The sequence below is a fragment of the Ovis aries genome, chromosome 5, assembly GCF_016772045.2.
Source record: "Ovis aries strain OAR_USU_Benz2616 breed Rambouillet chromosome 5, ARS-UI_Ramb_v3.0, whole genome shotgun sequence".
NCBI classification, from domain to species: Eukaryota; Metazoa; Chordata; class Mammalia; order Artiodactyla; family Bovidae; genus Ovis; species Ovis aries.
Genome location: NC_056058.1, coordinates 10186378 through 10208643, shown reverse-complemented (window position 1 = coordinate 10208643; position 22266 = coordinate 10186378). Strand labels below are relative to the sequence as shown.

General features: G+C 50.5%; 1 protein-coding gene and 1 long non-coding RNA gene across 3 annotated transcripts; one reads left to right on the top strand and one right to left on the bottom strand.

Moving 5' to 3' along the window:
• Window positions 1-480: 480 nt before the first annotated feature.
• MRI1 (methylthioribose-1-phosphate isomerase 1) lies at window positions 481-7819 on the top strand. Its single transcript, XM_027969517.3, has 6 exons — window positions 481-656; window positions 740-978; window positions 1850-2025; window positions 3322-3498; window positions 3577-3801; window positions 7580-7819. Exons 1-6 carry the CDS (start codon window positions 525-527, stop codon window positions 7705-7707), a joined length of 1077 nt encoding a protein of 358 aa, XP_027825318.2. The 5' UTR covers window positions 481-524; the 3' UTR covers window positions 7708-7819.
• Window positions 7820-9576: 1757 nt separating this feature from the next.
• LOC105610487 (uncharacterized) lies at window positions 9577-21919 on the bottom strand. 2 transcript variants are annotated; one of them, XR_009600815.1, is made up of 4 exons: window positions 21769-21919; window positions 19781-19943; window positions 17863-17911; window positions 9577-9824 (listed from the first exon to the last, which is right to left on the bottom strand). It is a non-coding gene; the product is annotated as an uncharacterized LOC105610487 (long non-coding RNA). The 2 variants fall into 2 exon arrangements; XR_001040276.4 differs by lacking the exon at window positions 9577-9824 and having other exon boundaries at window positions 13649-17911.
• Window positions 21920-22266: the final 347 nt, after the last annotated feature.

Sequence of the window (22266 nt, the reverse complement as noted above, 5' to 3'; positions counted from 1 at the left end):
GAAGGGTTTGTTCCATCTTGGGACCCCAACTGGGGCCTTGCTCTACATAAGACCACAGGCAGTACGCGCTCCTGAGGGTGCCCACCAGGAACTTGGGGGTCGTGCTATATGGCTTGAGGTCGTTGCTCCCAAAATAGTGACGGGGGCACTAACAGTGGAAAGTGAAAGAAGTCGCTCAGTCGTGTCTGACTCTTTGTGACCCCATGGACACCAGGCTCCTCCATTCATGGGATTTTCTAGGCAAGAGTACTGGAGTGGGTTGCCATTTCCTTCTCCAGGGAACTTCCCGACCCAGGGATAGAACCCAGGTCTCCCACATTGTAGAAAAACGCTTTACCGTCTGAGAGGGGGCTGCTAACGGGGCTCGGCTGGGAAGGTGGGGCAGGATCCGACTTACGGATGGCGATTTACCGGAACCTGCGGGGTTACTGTGCGCATGCGCCTATTTCGGGGAGGCCCCGCCCCCTCCGCATCCGGCTCGCCCCCGGAACCCGGAGAAGAGTGGTGAGCGCGACTGTGACAGCATGACTTTGGAGGCGATCCGCTACTCGCGGGGCTCACTACAGATTCTCGACCAGCTGCTGCTGCCCCAGCAGAGCCGCTATGAAGCGGTGGGCTCGGTGCGCCAGGCCTGGGAAGCCATCCGTGCTATGAAGGTGGAGTCGCGTGGCGGAGCTCAGGTTGGGGTGGGAGTGGTTCCCCTGACTGCTGTCCCTGACGCCCCCAATTCCCCCTCCAGGTGCGCGGCGCCCCAGCCATTGCCCTCGTGGGCTGCCTCAGCCTCGCCGTGGAGCTGCAGGCGGGCGCCGGGGGACCTGGCCTTGCCGCACTCGTGGCCTTCGTCCGGGACGCGCTGAGCTTCCTTGTCACCGCCCGGCCCACCGCCGTCAACATGGCCCGCGCCGCGCGGGACCTGGCCGACCTCGCGGCCCAGGAGGCGGAGCGGGAGGGCGCAACGGAGGAGGCGGTGCGAGAGAGGTAGAGTAGCCATGTGCCCGGCACTGTTCTGACCTGAGGCTATTTATCCATTCACTGGTGGTGGTGGTGGTGCACAGCTGCCAGTTCTACAGTTGGGGAAACTGAGGCAGGGTGCTCTTAATCCAGGGCCACACAGGCAGGCCTGGGACTTGACACCGGGCCGCCTGGCCCCAAGGTCCTTGAACTTAATCCCCTGACTGTGTCTTCTCTAAACGTCCCCAGCCCTATCTGCCCTTAGAGGCCCTTTTCAGTGCCACCTGGTTTACCTGGTTTTTGCTTTTGAGAAATTTTGTTTCCAGCCCTGGTCCTCTCCCTGCTGTCTTCCCACTCTTTCCCTCCACATCTGCTACACAGGTATTCTCCACTAACCCCACCAGACTTGCTCCTGCCTCAAGGTCTTTGCACACTCAGTGTTTGCAAGCCAGCTGCTGCTGCTAAGTAGCTTCAGTCGTGTCCGACTCTGTGGGACCCAGATATCCACCTAAATCTCCTCTCCCTCAGGTCTCAGGTTTCTGCCTTCCCCATCCCCCATATAATACAATTCATCCCCTACCCTCTGTCTCCTGACTGCTGCCTTCTCCCTCCCTTTATTGTCTGCTAGTCATTTGCCTACCCAACCCCAGTGTCAGCTCCCTAGCAGAGGAGTTTTTTGTCTTATTCTCCAGTGCCTGACACACGGGAGATGCCTGGTACAATGTTTTGCAAAAGCGAATGGAGTTACAGTTAGGTGGTTGTAGAAGAAGGGACCAGCCTCACGCTGAGAGAGGCTTTCAGCAAGAGAACGCTAGTAGAGCAGAGTTGGGCAGTGAAGGGGGCTGGGGTGGGCGCTGAAGCCTGGTGGCTGGTGCTCAGAGCCCCTTGTTGGCCTCAGAGTGATCTGCTGGGCCGAGGACATGCTGGAAAAAGACCTCCGGGACAATCGGAGCATCGGGGACCTGGGAGCCCACCACCTCCTAAAGCGGGCAGCACCCCAGGGTGGCAAGGTGACCGTGCTGACCCACTGCAACACTGGTGCGCTAGCCACTGCTGGCTATGGCACAGCCCTAGGTGAGTGGGCATCCACAGGAATGGGGGAGGGCCCTTTATGGATGAAAGAGAAAGAAACCCAAACCACTTAATGCATCCCCCAGAAAGGGGAATTTATTAGTTGTTGCACAGAAACACACTCAAGGGGTTGGCTTCAGGTATGGCTGGATCTGAGGACTCAGTAGCATCAGGATCTTTCTATGCCCATCCCTAAGGTCTGCCCTCCTCCAGAGTGGCATCATGACTGCTTGGCCAGGATTCAGATCTTGAGGAAAAGAACCAAGGATCTCTATTTCAACAGTGTCCAAAAAGTTTCCTTGTATCTTGGAGGCCATGATGGAGTCACCTACCCATCTAGGATCAATCACTCAATAGGCCTCGCCTGAGCCATGTGCCTAGAAAGTGGGTGGAATCTGGGCTCTAAGAGGACTAAGAGGAAGGGCGTAGCCCCCTAAAGAAAGATTAGAGTAGCTGTGACCAGGACTTGGGGGACTGGGTCCTGGCGCTCAAGGCAACAGAGTCCACCTGCTTCTTAATTCTCCTGGATGTTTCCCTGCCTGCCTCAGTCCCACCTTTGTGCTTGGATACTAAGGCAATGCATTCATTCGTTACTCAGCAAATGCTTAGGGATTTCCCTGGTGGTTCAGTGGCTAAGACTTGATGCTTCCGAGGCAGGGGGCCCAGGTTCCATCCTTGTTCAGGGAGCTAGATCCCACATGCCACAACTAAGAGTTCGGATGCTACCACTAAAAATTCCACATGCCTCAACTAAGATCTGATGCAACGAAATAAATATTAAAAAAATAATACACCTAATAAATGCTTATCTGCCGTGTTCCTCATTAGTCATCCATGCATCCATTCCTTCAATCACTCAGCATTTATTAAGCACCTACGGTGTGTGCCGTCATTCACTCGTGTGCATTCCTTCATTCATTGGACAAACATTTATTAAGCACCTACTATTTGCCAAGCACCATTCTAGCAGTTAGGGACCCAGCAGTGGAGAAAATAGAAGGAAGAGACAAAGGCAAGTCAACAGATACCTATGATTCATTTCAGGGTGGTACATACTAAAGAGAAAGAGCAGGGGATGGCAGTGTGGGGGTTGCTATGTAACATGGAGTAATCCTGGAAGGCGTCACAGAGAAGGCTTTCTCTAAGCACACATGTACCAGGCAGAAGGGAACAGCCACTGCAAGGGCCTGGGGGCAGACCGCATGGTTTGGAGTACCATGCTGCTAGCCAAAGGGTCACCATGCCCATCTATCCCTTTCTGTCTTATCTTCGCCTCTTCTGGTGGGCTGGGCCCCACAGGTGTGATCCGCTCGCTGCATAACCTGGGCCGTCTCGAGCACGCCTTCTGCACGGAGACCCGGCCGTACAACCAGGGAGCCCGGCTGACAGCCTTTGAGCTGGTCTACGAGCAGATCCCCGCCACCCTCATCACTGACAGCATGGCGGCAGCCGCCATGGCCCACCGAGGCGTGTCAGGTCAGCAGGCAGGGGCGCTGGTGGGCAGGGCTCCAGCATCCAGGGCCGGATCCTGACTCCCAGCATCTCATTCCCCAGCTGTTGTCGTGGGAGCCGACCGTGTGGTTGCCAATGGCGACACAGCCAACAAAGTGGGCACCTACCAGCTAGCCATCACGGCCAAGCACCACGGCATCCCCTTCTATGTGGCTGCCCCCAGCTCCTCGTGTGACCTCCGCCTAGAGACAGGCCAGGAGATCGTCATTGAGGAGCGTCCCGGCCAGGAGCTGACCGACATCAATGGGGTCAGGATAGCGGCACCAGGTAAGCCTTCCACTCAGAGAGGGGTACACCACAGTGCCTGGGAACCTCTGTGTAGGCACCCTGACTCTGTCATGCGGCAGGTAGCATCTCGGTTATCATCAGCCTTCTAAGACAGAGGCAGTTCCTTCAAGCCATGTTATTAAAGCAGACATGTCTTGGAGGTCAGATTCACTGGTGTGTGCTCAGTAGTATCTGACTCTTTGTGACCCCATGGACTGTAGCCTGCCAGGCTCATCTGTCTGTGGGATTCTCCAGGCAAGAATACTGGAGTGGGTAGCCATTCCCTTCTCCAGGGGATCTTCCCAAACCCAGGGATCAAACAACGTCTCCTACATTGGCAGTCATAGTCTTTACCACTGTGCCACCTGAGATGCCCCCTTCCATGGTCAGAAGGTACAGTAATGAGTCAGGAGACTTTGAGCGAATTGTCTTGTTCTTATCCACCTCTGTTTTCTCACTTGGATAAGAAGTTAAGAATACCACCTGGTCAAGTGCTTCTGAAAAGACAGATATTTCTCAGCTTCCCCACACTTCCTGACTGTAGCCAGGTGCCTAAAATTCATCCATAAGGGCCCTATGAGCTATTGTTATGACCTACCTCATACATGCAGGACGTTCAACAAGTTAACCCAGGTGACATCAAGAACCGTGCCTGGTCCTTAGTTCAGTTCAGTTCAGTCGCTCAGTCATGTCTGACTCTCTGCGACCCCATGAATCACAGCATGCCAGGCCTCCCTGTCCATCACCAACTCCCGGAGTTCACTCAAACTCACATCCATCGAGTCAGTGATGCCATCCAGCCATCTCATCCTCTGTCGTCCCCTTCTCCTGCCCCCAATCCCTCCCAGCATTGGGGTCTTTTCCAATGAGTCAACTCTTCGCATGAGGTGGCCAAAGTATTGGAGTTTCAGCTTCAACATCAGTCCTTCCAAAGAACACCAGGACTGATCTCCTTTAGAATGGACTGGTTGGATGTCTTTGCAGTCCAAGGGACTCTCAAGAGTCTTCTCCAACACCACAGTTCAAAAGCATCAATTCTTCAGCACTCAGCTTTCTTCACAGTCCAACTCTCACATTCATACATGACCACTGGAAAAACCATAGCCTTGACTAGATGGACCTTTGTTAGCAAAGTAATATCTCTGCTTTTCAATATGCTATCTAGGTTGGTCATAACTTTCCTTCCAAGGAGTAAGCGTCTTTTAATTTCATGGCTGCAGTCACCATCTGCAGTGATTTTGGAGCCCCAAAAAATAAAGTCTGACACTGTTTCCACTGTTTCTCCATCTATTTCCCATGAAGTGATGGGACCAGATGCCATGATTTTCGTTTTCTGAATGTTGAGCTTTAGGCCAACTTTTTCACTCTCCTCTTTCACTTTCATCAAGAGGCTTTTAGCTCCTCTTCACTTTCTGCCATAAGGGTGGTGTCATCTGCATATCTGAGGTGATTGATATTTCTCCCAGCAATCTTGATTCCAGCTTGTGCTTCTGCCAGCCCAGCGTTTCTCATGACGTACTCTGCATATAAGTTAAATAAGCAGGGTGACAATATACAGCCTTGACGTACTCCTTTTCCTATTTGGAACCAGTCTGTTGTTCCATGTCCAATTCTAACTATTGCTTCCTGACCTGTATATAGGTTTCTCAAGAGGCAGGTCAGGTGGTCTGGTATTCCCATCTCTTGAAGAATTTTCCCTTAGTTAGTGCTTATTAAATAGAAACAGGTTACAATTGAAAACTTTTATAAAAAGGACCAGTTAGTTAGGGAGTTTGGGATTGACATGTACACACTGGTATATTTATTTATTTTTATATCTATATCCATTCCCAATGGCTTAGAGGTAAAGAACCCACCTGCAATGCAGGAGATGCGAGTTCAAGTCCCTAGATCGGGAAGATCCCCTGGACAAGATGGCAACCCACTTCTATCTTCTTGCCTAGAAAATTCCAAGGACAGAGGAGCTGAGTGGACTACAGTCCGTGGGGTCGCAAAGAGTCAGACATTATTGGACACATGATGGATGGATATCAAGTTATTCAATTTAACTCACGTTTCAGTTCAAAGATTCATGTACACTGCTATATTTAAAATGGATAACCAACAAGGACCTACCGTATAACACAGGGAACTCTGCTCAATATTATATAACAACCTAAACGGAAAAAGAATTAAAAAAAAAAAAAAAGACCAGTTAAAACTTCTAAGCACTGAAAATACAATGAGACCAGCATCCGTTACTCCAAATATGGAATAAGTGTAAAACAATACTGTACAACTAAGCTGAGGGAAGTCCTAATATTCTGTTGTTTTCTGCTGTGATTCCTTATAGCTTTCTAAAAATAGGACACATTAGCAAACTATTATATATACAACGGCTAAACAACAAGGTCCTACTGTATAGCACAGGGAACTATATTCGACACCCTGTGATAAACCATAATGGAAAAGACTATGAAAAGTAAATAAATAAATAAAAATAGATACATTAATTCTGAAAAAAAATTTTCTCAGTGTTTTTTGATGCCCCTGCCTTCCTAGGGGCTTAATTATTTAGCACTGGTCAAAATCCACAAGACCATGGAAAGCGGAATTGACAACCCAGCCTGCTTTTCCCTCCAAGAAAGCTGGGTAACACGGACCAGGTGCAATCCAGCGACCGCAGTACTCTGCTGTGGCCAAGGGTCACAGGAATGTAGGCCCCAGGGTAAGAGAAGCCTTACCAAGAGAAGCCTTAACATATGTTATATGGATAAAATCTCCCACATTTTGAAAACTGAAAGTGTTAGTTGCTCAGGCGTATCCAACTCTGCGACGTCATGAACTGTAGCCCACCAGGCTCCTCTGGCCATGAGTTTCCAGGCAAGAATACTGGAGTGGGTAGCCATTCCTTTCTCCAGGGGATTTTTTGAAAGCTGACTGATAATTTGGTGGTCTTAAAAAAATAATTGAGACCGAGAAAACAGTTTGCAGCCTCTTGTGTAAGAGGTTGTTATTCATTCACCAGGTATTTTGAGTGCCTGATCAATGCCAGCTGCCATGCTAGGGGCCAGGGATACAGGAGTGAAGAAAGACCTAAAAGTGGGACTTGCCTGGCAGTCCAGCGGCTAAGACACGATGCTTCCATAGCAGAGGGCTTGGGTTTGATCCCTGGTCTGGGAACTGAAATCCCTCATGCCTCTTGGCACAACCGAGAAAAGAAAAAGACATACAAGTCCCTACTCTGGTGGGGCTGACAGTCCAGTGGGGAGACAAATGACAGACGAGACAAAGAGTAAAATTCTAATGTATGTTTTCAGAAGGGGATAAATAAATGAGGCACAGAAGGATACGGGAAGTGTCTCTTCAGAGAGTGGGTTAAACAGGATGATTAGTGAAGTTCTCACTGAGAAGGTGACATTTGAGCAAAGACCTGAAAGGAAATGAAACATTAAATCATAAGCATATCTGAGGGAAAGCATCCAGGCAGAGAGCACAGTCCATGCAAAGGCCCTGGGGTGGACTCTTGGAGGTTCCTAAAGAGATTCTTGGAGCAGGCACAAGTGGGGTAGGCCTGTATAAGACTCTGAAGCCTTCTTAGCAACAATCTGGGAATGTCAGGGTGTCTAAACTTATAACTGGGTGTCAAAACCCATGCATTTGTGTATTTGGGGGGTAAGGATCCCCACATTCTCAAGGATTCCCCAATGCCTAGAACCACCATGAGGGAGACGTGACAATAGCTTAAGTACATCCATTGACCAAATACCTGCCTTCTTGCTTCTCCTCTTCCCTGCAGGAATTGGAGTTTGGAATCCTGCCTTTGATGTCACCCCCCACGACCTCATCACTGGCGGCATCATCACAGAGCTGGGCGTCTTTGCCCCCAAGGAGCTCCAGGCAGCCCTTAGTGCCACCATCGCCTGAGTGGAACACCCTAGATGGACCCCAGAAATAACCAGCCTAGCTCTCCATAGCTTCCATATGCCCTCCATATCCCCATTATTTTTATAATAAACTTATTAAATGTTCTGCACAACTGCTGATCTTCTTCCCACAACCACAGTACTTCCCAGAGCAGGGACATCAGGCAGGATCCGGGAAGAGCCTGTGTGTGGCTCTTGAGAGGCCAGCATCTGGAGCCCAGCTGCCTGAGTTCATATCCCAGCTCCACCTCTTCTTCTGCAGTGTGATCTTGGCCACATCACTTCATCTCTCCCATACGTTCTTTTCCTCATTTATAAAATGCAGGTAATACTGGCACCTCCCTCTTAAATTGCTCTCAGGGCTGAAATGAAGGTGACCCCTCCATTTTAAAGGATGCTGTAAGAAGCTCAGTAATCAAGATTAATGGGCTTCCCTGATAGCTCAGTTGGTAAAGAATCCACCTGCAATGCAGGAGACCCCAGTTCGATTCTTGGGTCAGGAGAGCCCCTGGAGAAGGGATAGGCTACCCACTCCAGTTTTCTTGGGCTTCCCTTGTGGCTCAGCTGGTAAAGAATCTGCCCGAAATGCAGGAGACCTGGGTTGGGAAGATACCCAGGAGAAGTGAAAGGCTACCCATTCCTGTATTCTGGCCTAGAGAATTCCATGGACTGTATAATCCATGGGGTCACAAAGAGTCAGACACAACTGAGTGACTTTCAATCAAGATAAATAACAGCTTCGTGCATTTTTAAAAATCAAAATTAATGCAGGGAATTTCCTGGTGGTCCAGTGGTTAGAACGCTGCACTTCTGCTGCAGTTGGCACCGCTGGGGAACTAAGATCCAGCATGCCAGTGGCACAACCCAAAAAAAAATTGGGACTTCGCACTCGTGGCTCAGTGGTTAGGATTCTGCCCTTCCAGTACAGAAGGCACAGGTTCTATACCTGGTCAGGGAACTAAGATCCCATGTGCCTCATAGTGTGCCCCCCCCCCACCAAAAAAAACGAATAGAAAAGAAAGAAAAATTAATGCAAAAAAAAAAAAAAGACCTCCATGATAAACAAAATATCAAGCTATTCAATAGAATGAAACGCTGACCTTGCCCACCCTGACTTTTCCCTAAGTTTTGATAACCAGTGCTCATACCAATAACATTTATTTACAGCATCAGACAGCCAGTCCACAGGCTGTAGTGGACAATATGATTTTTTTAATATTAAAATCTTTTTTAATGTTGAAAATATTTTTATCTTGGTTACTGACGTTTGGTGTGCCTAGTTGCTCAGTCGTGTCTCACTCTTTGTCATCCCACGGACTGTAGCCCACCAGGCTCCTCTGTCCATAGGATTCTCCAGAGAAGAATACTGGAGTGGGTTGCCATTCCCTTCTCCAGGGGATCTTCCCAACCCAGGGATCGAACCCAGGTCTCCCACATTGTAGGTGGATTCTGTACCCTCTGAGACATCAGGGAAGCCCACTGAAGTGTGGGGCACCATTAATTTTTTTTTTTTTTTAGGTAAACTGAATTTTACTAACAAAACACATAAGACAGTGTAAGTTTTACAAAACAAATGACCAATAATGTTAGGCTATCTATAACCCTTACTTCGAAATTTTCGCCAAACACTGGCTATGATCAACTACCGTTGTGAGTAGCTCGTCCCTTTAACTTTGCCACGTTGTATCCCGTGAGTCATTGCGCCCTTCAGCCCCACTGTATCCCATCGTGCCCTGCGCCTTCCCACTGCGACTTCCCCCTCTTCCGATGCGTTCCTGATCATGGCGCAGGGGCAGCGCAAGTTCCAGGCGCAGAAGCCAGCGAAGAGCAAGGCGGCGGCGGCGGCCTCGGCGCGGAACCGGGGCCCGAGGAAGGGCGGTGAGAAGCGGGCGGGGGACTCGGGGGTGAGGTGGGCCCGATATTCTCCAGCCTCACGAGAGCGCATTTCTCCCCAGGTCGCGTTATCGCACCCAAGAAGGCACGCATCGTGCAGCAGCAGCAGCTCAAGAAGGTGAGTGCGGACGAGCAGCGGGTCGGGATGAAGTCCCAGTGCTGTGAGCCTCAGTTTCCTCCTTTGTGCGGTGGTACGGAAACATTATCTAGCAACCAACGGGCCTCCTAAAGCAGGGATTGGCGCGCAGAAAAGTGTTCACGTTAGCTGCTTTCGCTAAATTGTCTTCGTTAATCAGTTAGTTCAGTTCAGTCGCTCAGTCGTGTCCGACTCTTTGCGACCCCATGAATCGCAGCACGCCAGGCCTCCCTGTCCATCACCAACTCCTGGAGTTCACTCAGACTCGCGTCCATCGAGTCAGTGATGCCATCCAGCCATCTCATCCTCTGTCATCCCCTTCTCCTCCTGCCCCCAGTCCCTCCCAGCATCAGGGTCTTTTCCAGTGAGTCAGCTCTTCGCATGAGGTGGCCAAAGTATTGGAGTTTCAGCTTCAACATCAGTCCTTCCAATGAACACCCAGGGGTGATCTCCTATAGGATGGACTGGTGGGATTTCCTTGCAGTCCAAGGGACTCTCAAGAGTCTTCTCCAACACCACAGTTCAAAAGCATCAATTCTTCGGCGCTCAGCTTTCTTCACAGTCCAGCTCTCACATCCATACATGACCGCTGGAAAAACCATAGCCTTGACTAGACGGACCTTTGTTAGCAAAGTAATGTCTCTGCTTTTCAATGTGCTGTCTACGTTGGTAATAACTTTTCTTCCAAGGAGTAGGCAACTGTCTTTTAATTTCATGGCTGCAGTCACCATCTGCAGTGATTTTGGAGCCCAAAATATAAAGTCTGACAGTGTTTCCACTGTTTCTCCATCTATTTCCCATGAAGTGATGGGACCAGATGCCATGATCTTAGTTTTCTGAATGTTTAGCTTTAAGCCAACTTTTTCACTCTTTTTCACTTTCATCAAGAGGCTTTTTAGTTCCTCTTTACTTTCTGCCATAAGGGTGGTGTCATCTGCATATCTGAGGTTATTGATATTTCTCCCAGCAATCTTGATTCCAGCTTGTGCTTCTGCCAGCCCAGCGTTTTTCATGATGTACTCTGCATATAAGTTAAATAAGCAGGGTGACAATATACAGCCTTGACGTACTCCTTTTCCTATTTGGAACCAGTCTGTTGTTCCATGTCCAGTTCTAACTGTTGATTCCTGACCTGCATATAGGTTTCTCAAGAGGCAGGTCAGATGGTCTAATATTCCCATCTCTTTCAGAATTTTCCACAGTTTATTGTGATCCACACAGTCAAAGGCTTTGGCATAGTCAAGAAAGCAGAAATAGATGTCTTTCTGGAACTCTCTTGCTTTTTCCATGATCCAGCAGATGTTGGCAATTTGATCTCTGGTTCCTCTGCCTTTTCTAAAACCAGCTTGAACATCTGGAAGTTCACAGTTCACATACTGCTAAAGCCTGGCTTGGAGAATTTTGAGCATTACTTTACTAGCATGTGAGATGACTGCAATTGTGCGGTAGTTTGAGCATTCTTTGGCATTGCCTTTCTTTGGGATTGGAATGAAAACTGACCTTTTCCAGTCCTGTGGCCACTGCTGAGTTTTCCAAATTTGCTGGCATATTGAGTGCAGCACTTTCACAGCATCATCTTTCAGGATTTGAAATAGCTCAACTGGAATTCCATCACCTCCGCTAGCTTTGTTCGTAGTAATGCTTTCTAAGGCCCACTTGACTTCACATTCCAGAATGTCTGGCTCTAGGTGAATGATCATACCATCGTGATTATCTAGGTCATTAAGATCTTTTTTGTACAGTTGTTCTGTGTATTCTTGCCACCTCTTTTTAATATCTCTGCTTCTGTTAGGTCCATACCATTTCTGTCCTTTATCGAGCCCATCTTTGCATGAAATGTTCCCTTGGTATCTAATTTTCTTGAAGAGATCTCTAGTCTTTCCCATTCTGTTGTCCTCGTTAATAGACATCAAAAAAACCAGGCAGCCTGGGAAAGGAGTTAAAAACCCCAGCCTTGCAAGAAGGATGTCCTGGATGCAAAACACAGTTCTGTTGACAGCTAGTGTATCTACACCCCAAAGATCTTAGCTGAAATGGTCCTAGTAATAGCACTTCTCTCCTAGAATTGTAAGGATTCAGGGCCATAGGAGTGCTTGTAGGTGAGCAGGGTTAAATTTATAAAGAGGTTGCGGAAAGACTTGTTAAGATTGCAGAGAAGTTTCAGAGAGATCTGGTGGAGTCAGATCTGAATTCGAGTTGTACTCTGCACAGTAATTCGCACTTCCTAGTTGTTCCGTCGCTAAGTCGTGTCAGACTCTTTGTGACCCTGTGGACTGCAGCATGCCAGGCTTTCCTGTCCTTCACTGTCTCCCAGAGTTGCTGAAACTCATGTCCGTTGAGTTGGTGATGCCACCCAACCATCTCTTCACCTGTTGCTCCTTCTCCTGCCTTCGGTCTTTCCCAGCATCCGGGTCTTTTCCCGTGAGTCAGTTCTTCGTATTAGGTGGCCAAAGTATTGGAGCTTCAACATCAGTGTCAGTCCTTCCAATGAATACTCAGGGTTGATTTCCTTTAGGATTGACAGGTTTGATCTCCTTGCAGTCCAAGGGACTCTCAAGAGTCTTTTCCAACACCGCAGTTCAAAAGCATCAGCTCTTCAGTCCTTCACCCTACCATCTTGAGCATGTTGTTCAGAGCCTCAGTCTTTCGTCTTTTGGTTTTTGCTGCAGCACGCACCTTGCAGGATCCAAGTGCCCCAACCAGGGATTGAACCATTGCCCTCTGCAGTGGAAGCGCAGAGTCTTAACGCCAGGATGTGAGAGCCTCGGTTTTCTTAGACCTGGGTACCCTGCTTACCTCCACCTGGCAGTTGGAGGAGGGAAGTATCTCTTGGGCAGCTCAAGCTCAGTATGTCCAAAACCAGGCACTCCCACTCTGCTCCATCACCCCAGCATGATCCTACCAGTCTCTTCTTCTAGATATTCAGGAGTCCCCCTTTCTCTCATCCAGGTTGGACCTCATCCTTTTTGCCTTTTTTTTTAATTGGGCTGTGCTGGGTCTCAGTTGCGGCAGACAAACTGTTAGTTGTGGCATGTGGGATCTAGTTCCCTGACTAGGGATCAAACCTGAGCCCCCTGCATTGGGAGCGCAGAGTCTTAGCCACTGGACCACCAGGGAAGTCCCTGCCTTCAGGATTAATCTAGAATGCACTCACTTTTCACCTCCTTGACCCCCCCCCCCACCTGGCCCCATCCCATCATCTAAAAACACCTGGGCTAGAGCAGTCACCTCCCCCCAGATCTCCTTCCCCTGCCCCTCCAGTAATAGCCACGGGGCGCCATTGAGCATCCGAGAGCTCCTGAATCAGGGCACCTCTGCTCAGAACCCTGCATGACTCCCTAGCTCAGGAAGAGCCTGAGTTCTCCGCATAGGACCTGGCACTTTCTACCCCCGTCTTTTCCCTGCCCTCATCCCCTCCCTCTCTTCTTTCCTCCTGGCTCACTCCCTCTAGCATAACTGGCCCCTTAACTGCCCCTTGACCCACCTGGGAATGTTGGCACTAGTTGCTCCACCTGGATTCTTTCCCAGAAATCCTCACTGCTTCCTTCCTCCAGGTCAAGGCTGGCAGCCAGCGTTGCTTCTGAGCAGCCATCCCTGATGGTAACCTCACCACTGCAACTCTCGCTCATTATCCTTTCTCTTTTCTCCACAATAGCACTTATTATCCGCCATCATTCAACAGTTTACCAGAGTGTCACTGAAGGTTACACACACATATGCGCTCGCGTGCTCTCTCTCTCTCTGAATGTCACCTCTGCGAAGGCAGAAGTTTTTCTGTGTCTTTGCTGTTGTGTCCCCTGCGCCCAGGTGTGTGGTGACACCCGTGGTCATCATGGTCATTGGAACTCATAGAGCAAGGGAGCGGTTTAGGTAATAGGATTAAACTGTCAGTTCTGGACCCAAACACTTGGGCTCTGATTGCTATGCCTTTATTTGTTCCACCCCATATCTCTCAGAGCCCCAGTTCACCATTTGCCAAGCAGAGATGACGGGACAAGAAGGGGCTGGAGTTTTAAGCCAGAGAGTCTGGGCGGGCTGGGTTCCAGTTTCCCATCGCTCACATAGTTCGGGAGCCCTGGCCAAGTGCCTCCTCCCTGCAGGTGCCTCTGTTTCTCCGTCTATAAAATGGGGATGAGGAGAAGTTTAGAAGCTGAGGTCCAGAGATGGGAAGGGGTGTTTTGTGTGTGTACAGTGTTCTCAGAGGGTGGGGCAGAAGTAGGACTTAAGCGCCAGCCACCAGACTCTTGGGTGCTTTTTCAGGGAGAGGGTTGCTGATCTAGCCCCTGGTGAGCTCACGGAACAAAAGGCAGCAGGCCAGGCCCTCCCTCCCACCTCAGGTCCCAGTCTGATTGCTCCATGCTTGCTTCCCCCAGAACCTGGAGGTTGGGATCCGGAAGAAGATTGAGCATGACGTGGTGATGAAAGCCAGCACCAGCCTGCCCAAAAAGCTGGCGCTTTTGAAGGCCAGCACCAAGAAGAAGGAGGCCTCTTCTTGCTCCACCAAGATGCCTGCCTAAGGATGCGCCCCAGCAGTGACCACCACTGCAGCCCCCTCCTCTGTGCTCAGACCTGTGCGGGTAACCCCACAGGAAGGAGGAACTGTGCTCTCCAAAGACTTGAATTGCACCTTGAACTTGACTTGGGCCTGGCCCATGAGCCAGTGAGTAGCAGGTCAAAAGCACACTGACTGGCTGGCCTCCCAGGTGCCGAGATGTCAGCACAGGCCAAGGCCAGGGGGATGTCTTCACCAACTTCCTGTGTCCCCACTACCCCCTCCCACATCCTGTCTGGATAACTTGGAGCAAGACACCTGACTGTCATTCCTCCCGTGGTCACGTGCTCCTGTGAGCAGGCTGTGCTGGGGCCTCAGGCCAGGTGCCCAGACCCCCCGGCCAGCCCCAGTTTACACACGAGCCGCATGCCCAGGGATGGGTGGACAAGCTTCCGCACCTCCAGCCTGGGGGCTGGGGGAGTCTTTCTTCCTACCTTGAGTGACTCGCCTGCTTGCCCTCCACAGATATCCCTGTGTCTTCCCGTCTGCCGGGGACAGGCCAGACAGCCTTGGGAGCCACCTTCCCATCCTCGGGGCAGACACTGACACCACCTTGTAGAGTCAAATGCTGATTAAACCAGAAGCGCTTTCAAACTTCTCTGTGCCACCTTTATCTTTTTATAAAAAGTCTTAACAGTGAGTATGTTGCAGTGCCTGTGGCCCAGATGCTGTTCAGGTGCTTCCCACATGTCTCATCTCAATCCTCAAGATGCCCAGGTCAGGTCACGAAATTGATGGCCCAGAGCAAGGACTTGAACGCGGCACGGGCAGAATCGCAGTGCACTCTCTCAGCTGCCAAACCACTGCCTCCCTTCAGAGACCCACGTTTCTGACCTGTTCCATCCTGGGCTCCCCCTCTTCTAAATCTGCTATCTTGAAGACCAACCAGTTATGGTTTTGAGATTAATGTGGCCAATTCTGATGAAACTGGTAGAAAATCCTACTTAAAGGGTGTTGGTGCCATATCCTAGTGGCTTGCCCAGTGGCTTGGTGGGTAAAGAATCCACCTGCAATGCACAGGACACTGGAGAGGCAGGTTTGATCAGGGACCTGGGGAGCAGGGACCAGGGCAGGCTATACTCCGGGGGATGCTAAGCTGCTGTCTGGAGGGAGGTGGCCATGCGGTGGCTGCTCCTCCCAGGTGAGTGACTAATGCCCGGGTGGCCCAGCCTTTCCCAGCCAGTCTCACCCACCCCACATGGGTTTCCTGTGTCCCACATAGTAGTGGTCAACATTTTTCTAAAAAGCAGGGAATAGGGACTTCCTGGCAGTCCAGTGGCTAAGACCCCACACTCCCAGTGCAGGGCAATCCCTGGTCTGGAAGATGTCACATGGCTCAGCCAAGTAACAAAAGCAGGGGACAACCGCTGTGGCAAGCAGTCGGTGGCTCCTCACTAAGTTCAGCCCAGAGTTGGCACCACGTGACCCGGCCCTTCTCCCAGGCACACACCTTAAGGGACTGAACTCGGACAGCATCTCACACACTACATTCACAGCAGCACTGGTCACAGTCACTCAAAGGTGGCAGCAACCGAATGCCCATTAGATGACTGGGTAAACAAAATATAGATATCCACACAATGGAATATTTATTATTTGACCATATAAAACAGAATGGCCTCTGGTGGCTCATTGGTAAAGAATCTGCCTGTAATGCAGGAGACTGGGGTTTGATCCCTGGGGTCAGGAAGATCCCCTGGAGGAGGAAATGGCAACCCTGTCCAGTATTCTTGCCTGAAGAATCCCCGTGGACAAAGGAGCCTGGTGGGCTACAGTCCATGGGGTTGCAGAGTCGGACAGGACTAAGTGACTAAGCTGTCAGTCACCGTAAGACAGGCTACACCATGGGTGAACCTCAAAAACATTCTGAAAGAAGACAGACACAAAGGGCCACATAATGTGTGATTCCGTATATGTGAAATGTCCAGAAGAGGCAAATCACAGAGACTGTGGTTCACTATGGGGTGCCTGGAAATGGGGAGTGTCAGCTAACGGGTATGGGCTCATCTTTGGGGGTAAGGCAGTGATAAGATCTTGCAGCTTGATAGAGGTTGCAAACACTGCGGAGGTGCTAAATGCCTCTGAATTACACCGTTCTAAATGATGAATGTTCCTTGTGGGTTTTAACCACCGGAAAAAAAAGACAGGAAGGGAAATTCCACACACACACACACCCCAAAAAATCCTAATTTACATCTCAAAAAAACAAGAATTGTGGCAGCAGAGCCCTAATTTGATAGAGACAGTTTGGAGTTACCTGGAGTCCAGGGCTCAGGATTTCTGTTGGGGAGGGTGGAACTGGTGAATGCCTCACAGACCCTTAACTAGAGGGCAGGGCCGCTGCTGGGCTCTGTGACACCCCCAGGGCACACCCTTCTTTGAACCCCACCTGGGGGCCTGGACCTCCTGCCATCTGCCCACCTCACAGCAGTTTTCTACCCTAAGCAGGTAACAAGTGACTTCTGCCCTTGAAATGGAGTTGCTTTGCACAATGGGGATTTTTTCTCTATTTATTTATGGCTGCATTGAGTCTTCGTTACTGTGCTCAGGCTTTCTCTAGTTGCAGCAAGCAGGGGCCTACTGTTTATTACGGTGTGCTGACTTCACAGGTTCTAGGGCAAACGGGCTCAGTAGTTGCGGTGCACTAGCCCAGTTGCTCTGCAGCTCGTGGGATCTTCCCTGATCTGGGATCAAATCTGTGTCTCCTGCACTAGCAAGTGGATTCTTAGCCAGTGGACCGCCAGCGAAGTCCATGATGGGCATTTATTGTGGGCCTACTGCATACCAACCTCTGGGCTAGGTAGAAATGAGAACTGACATTCTAGTGGGGAGAACAGGAAACAGGAAGTCCCAGGCCACCCCCTCCGGACCCCAACCTCCTCCCTGAGCCGCCTCCTGGCCTTTTTCAGCCCCTGTTGCTCCTCTGCTCCCAGGGATCCCCGCGGAGAACCTCCTCTGTCCCCCGCTCCAGGAGGTGGTCACTGTGCCACTCTCCGTCTTCTGTTTTGCATCTTGGTTATGTCTTGAGTACCTGGGACAGTGGACAGCAGTTGCTCCACGAACAAGTGTTTGTTGAATGAAGGAAGGAAGGAATTGTTTTATCTTTCTGCAAGGAACATTTTGCGTCTCAGTGAATCGGTTCTGACCATTCCAAGCACCATCTCCATACAACACGTGCTTCCCTTCCAGGTGAGCTGATTCATAACAGCCTCTTCGAACTTCACAGCTCCGTGAATTGTCAGCAACTGATAGCAATTCTGAAGATCAACCCTGGAATTTATTTGGAAGGAATGATGCTAAAGCTGAAACTCCAGTACTTTGGCCACCTCATGCGAAGAGTTGACTCATTGGAAAAGACTTTGATGCTGGGAGGGATTGGGGGCAGGAGAAGAAGGGGACGACAGAGGATGAGATGGCTGGATGGCATCACTGACTCGATGGACGCGAGTCTGAGTGAACTCCAGGAGCTGGTGATGGACAGGGAGGCCTGGCGTGCTGCGATTCATGGGGTCGCAAAGAGACAGACACGACTGAGCGACTGAACTGAACTGATAGCAGTTGAAAACCACTCTTACCTGCTCCTTCCGGCTCATCCAGCCGAGGTCCCATTGCCAAGCTCCTCCCCTGTGGAAAAACCAATTTGCCTCCATTCACACATTTGTTTACTCGAATAGTCTGAATAGTCTGATCTGTCCTTAAGAGTGCCTGTTTTTCTGGACTCTTTTGAACGTCGTGGAACATCTGCCTGGTTCCCATAGGAGTTCAATAGAAAAAAAAAAAATCTTAATACGTGTCCTTTATTTGTCGGTGAGAGCCATGATTACACCCGCTTTTGAAAATTATCTTTTAACCTTTCTATGTGGAATCTCGAAAGGGAGAGGGCTGGGACTGTCTGGGCTTTGGGTGCCATCTGGCGCGTCCCTCGGCCACCAGGGAGCGCCTTCAACCCTGGGCCAAGCCCATGACGCAGGGCAGGCGGAGGACTCTAGCAAACTGGCTCCCTTTGTCCCTCTGACCCCAGCCCCTTTGAGGGGGACCCCAGGGGTGAGGAAAGGCATGCAGGTGTGACAGGTACGGGATCCGGACTGTCAACCCATCTGTTTCCTCTTTACCCCATTCCCTCAGCCTCCTGAACAGCCTCATTTCCCCCCAGCTGCCCCCACCCTCCACCCTGTCACTGCCCCGAGTGACTCCTCTCCTTCCTAGCACATGGGTCGTTCCCACAAACCCCTTTTAGTGTTGCAGCCGAGAGCCCCAAACTTTGGCAAATCCCCATACCTCTTGTTCTCTTCAGTCCCTCTCTGAGCCTCGGTTTCTGCATCTGTTAAATGGAGACCCTAACACCTCTTCCTGAGTGTGGAGAATTCGCTGAACCTTAAGGCTGTGACAGCTGCCTTTGTGTCCTGGGTGGGGTGGGAAGCCCAGTTCCAGCCACTCGTCCTGTCTTCTTTCCCTGCCTCCCCCACCCTCACCCCTTTGCTCGCCCCCCACCCCTCCCCGCAGTCATTAAATGTGGCTTTTTCAGACAATTATTCCTGCACGACCCTTTTCCTCTCTTGCCTCCACCTTCCCCCTCTGCCTGGAATGCCCATTTTTCCTGGCAGGGCCCTAACTCCCTGCCCATGAGTTTGTGTTCCAAAAGGGAAGAAAAGAAATGTAAGAAGCAGATCTTGCCAGCTGGGCAGGCCAGAGGGGCTGCATCCAGACCAGGAAGCAAAACTGCCCTGGTTGGTTTCCTGCCTGAGTCTTCAGGAGCCTTGGAGTGCCTGGGTGGGGCCGGCGGGGGAGGGGGAGCAGTGTGGGGAGAGGGGTGGGCCATGGGGGTGGGGCACTGCTGGCAGAGGGAGGGACCCTCAGAAAGTTAGAATGGTGTGGTCACAGAGTTGTAGGGCACAGCCCCCCTCATCTGAGACTGCGGGGTCTCCCCATTTCTCATGGGTCTCAAGGACATGTGGGTTTGGGGTCTGGAGTTGTGGATGCCTAGACAGTGAGCTCACAGCAGGGCGGGCAGGATAAATGTGCTTCCATTCCCTGAAGCCCAAACTCACTGTCTACACTGAGAGGACTTGCCTGTGGCTGGAAACCAACCCCCCAAACTTCTCCTTTTCTAAAAGTGTTGCTGGGTTTTAAATAGGCTTGGAGACTGCATCCCGGAGGTGTGACACATTTCCTAGGTGTCTTTCTGATTTCTCACATTCTCCTGGGATTGCTATGTGGCCTTGGACAACTTTCTTACCCTTTCTGGGCCTCATTCCCCTCATCAGGGATCATAATGGAATGCTGGTGTGTCCCAAACTGTGCATTTGATCCCCATCCAATGCGATAAGACCAGCCCATTCATCAAGGTAGGGCTTGAATGCTGGCCTTACCCTTTCCTGCTATGGATCTTGATCAAGTCACCTGTCCTGTCTGTGCCTCAGTTTTCTCATCCATGAGATGGGGATGATAGCACTATTAGTATCTTTTGTTAGAGAATAAAATAAACCTTCTCACCTTGTGATACCCCATTCTCTGTTCCTCTATACATCCTGTTCCACTGGCCTGGAGTGTCTTCTCTGGTTCAACATCTTGGGGCACCCACTGAGGCATCGTCAGGACAAGGACCAGCCATACTAGATGCTGAAGGCAGCTGCTTGGAATAGCTGGACTGTGGGTCCTGTTTGCCAGGAGAGTAGCTGAAAGACTTGTTTTGCTAAAGTTCTGCCAGCTTCTCTGCTCACCCATTACCCCTTCCCCATACGTCTATCTCTGCCTCAAATCCTTGCAAGAAAGACACACTTTAATAAGTCTAGGGCTTCCCAGGCAGGCAAAGACTCCACCCCTCTAAGCCTCAGTTTCCCCATCTGAGAAATGGAGATGACATCCTCATTTTGCAGCACTGTCAGAAAGCTTAAACTTGATCATGTGTCTGAACAGCTACAGCACACCATAAACAATCAGTACAGTATTATTATTATTTCTTCTGTTGTCATTGTGGTCAGCTGTGGTTTCTCAAGACCCACAGAAATTATAACGCAGTGCTGTCCCATAGAAATGACCACTCCAGCTGCATACGTAACTTGACATGCCCTGAGACCCCACAGAATAAAACGAATACACAATGAAACCGGGGGAGTTAATTTTAATAAGGTATTTTACTTAACACAAACTTATCTAAGATAGCATCATTTCAACATGTAATCAATATAAAAAGGTTCTTATTTTGCCTTCTTTTTTCTTACTAAGTCTCTGAAATCCAATGTGTTTACATTGACGTGCTTAGTCACTCGGTCGTGTCCAACTCTTTGCAGCCCCATGGACGGTAGCCCACCAGGCTCCTCTGTCCATGGGATTCTGCAAGCAAGAATACTGGAGTGGGTAGCCATTCTCTTCTCCAGGGCATCTTCTTGACTCAACAATCAAGCCTGTGTCTCCTGCATTGTAGGCAGATTCTTTACTGTCTGAGCCACCAGGGAAGTCCACAGCACAGCCTAATTCAGGCTGACCCCATTTCAAGGACTCAAAAGCCCACTTGTGGCCAGTCGTGACCATATTGGACAGTGCAGGTCAGAGAGAGTTTGCTGAATGGTGGGTTGGGGACTGGCCAGAACGTACAGCTGGGAAACTAGAAATTCCTGGAAGGAAAAAGCCAGAGTTTCCATATGGGGAGGGGCAGGGGGCAACAATTAGACCAATTAGGAGCCAGCCTGAGCTTTTCCTGCTCTGTACATCATTTCAGTGGAATGGGAACAGGCATGAGTTGGTTTAGTCAACAAGTTATATATATAGATTGAGCCACTGCTGTCTGTCCTGAGGTGTTCAGGTGCTGGCCTGCAGAGCATCAGCTGGACAAACTACTGCCTCTTGGAGCTCGCCACGGAGCAGGGAGGGACAGAAGTTAAACAATTGCTTAAATGATAAAGAAACGTAATGATGATGGAGAGAAGTGTGGCAAAGGGGAAATGCAGGATTCTCTGAGGACATGGAGCTGGCAGGGGCCACGTGGGCGGAGACCGTGGGCGCGGGTTGGGCTGGGGAACTGCAATGAGCACGACCGGCTGCTTCAAGGTCAGAGATGTGGCCCTGACAAGCTGAATCAGAAAAAATAATCAGAAGTGGTCAGATTTAACATCTATTACTTTGAACTTTACGAGACTGTCATTTAGTGTATCAGAAATGATTGAAAATTAATAATTTCATATGATTCAACATAATATATGGAGAAGGAAATGACAACCCACTCCAGTATTCCTGTCTGAGAAATCCCATGGACAGAAGAGCCTGGCGGGCTACAGTCCATGGGGTCACAAAGAGTCAGACACGACTTAGTAACTAAACAACAACAACAATATATGAAGCAGAGAATGGATTGGGGGTACTTATCTTGGGGCTCAAGGATGGATTTGAATTTGGCTCTATTTCTAGAGAGGGTGTCCGCAGCCCCCATAAGCTCTACCAAGCGACCTGTGATCCCTCCATCCCGCAAAGCATCAAAACTTGACCTGGCGCCCAGAGAGGCTGTTTCTCACGCCACGCAGCCCAGAGGGAGGATGGGCTGAGAGGTTGCCCGGGGATCCCGCCGCTCTGTCTCGCTCCCGGGCCGAGCAGTGTTGATTGTCCCCTCGCGGCGCCCGGAAGCGACCCTCAGTAAACAAAGCCGTGTGTGGGCGCAGCCCCAGCAGCCCTGGGAGCGCTGTCCAGCCCGAGGGGGGCGGGGGAGGAATGTTGTGAATGAACCCAAGACCCGCCCCGAAACTCCGCTTAAGGCCGGCGCTGCGGGGTCTCCTCCCACTGTGATTGGTCTTTGGCTCTTCGTGATTGACAGCCCAGCTCGCTGAGCGTCCTGATTGAGTAGTCCCGAAAAGACAGGCAGTGCATGTAACGAATGAACAGAGGCGAGTTGGACACGGATCTGGTGGTGCAGCCAACGGCGGAGGAGAGCCTCGGAGGCCGAAGGGGGGGCCAATGGGGACGGGCGGCGGGGGCGGGACAACGGTGTA

Bases quoted from the DNA above. Each gene is read 5' to 3' on its own strand.
- MRI1 (XM_027969517.3), top strand. From the start codon at position 525: ATGACTTTGGAGGCGATCCGCTACTCGCGGGGCTCACTACAGATTCTC. The intron at 2,026-3,321 runs GTGAGTGGGCAT...TGGGCCCCACAG, and splicing joins TGGCTATGGCACAGCCCTAG to GTGTGATCCGCTCGCTGCAT. The intron at 3,499-3,576 runs GTCAGCAGGCAG...CTCATTCCCCAG, and splicing joins GGCCCACCGAGGCGTGTCAG to CTGTTGTCGTGGGAGCCGAC.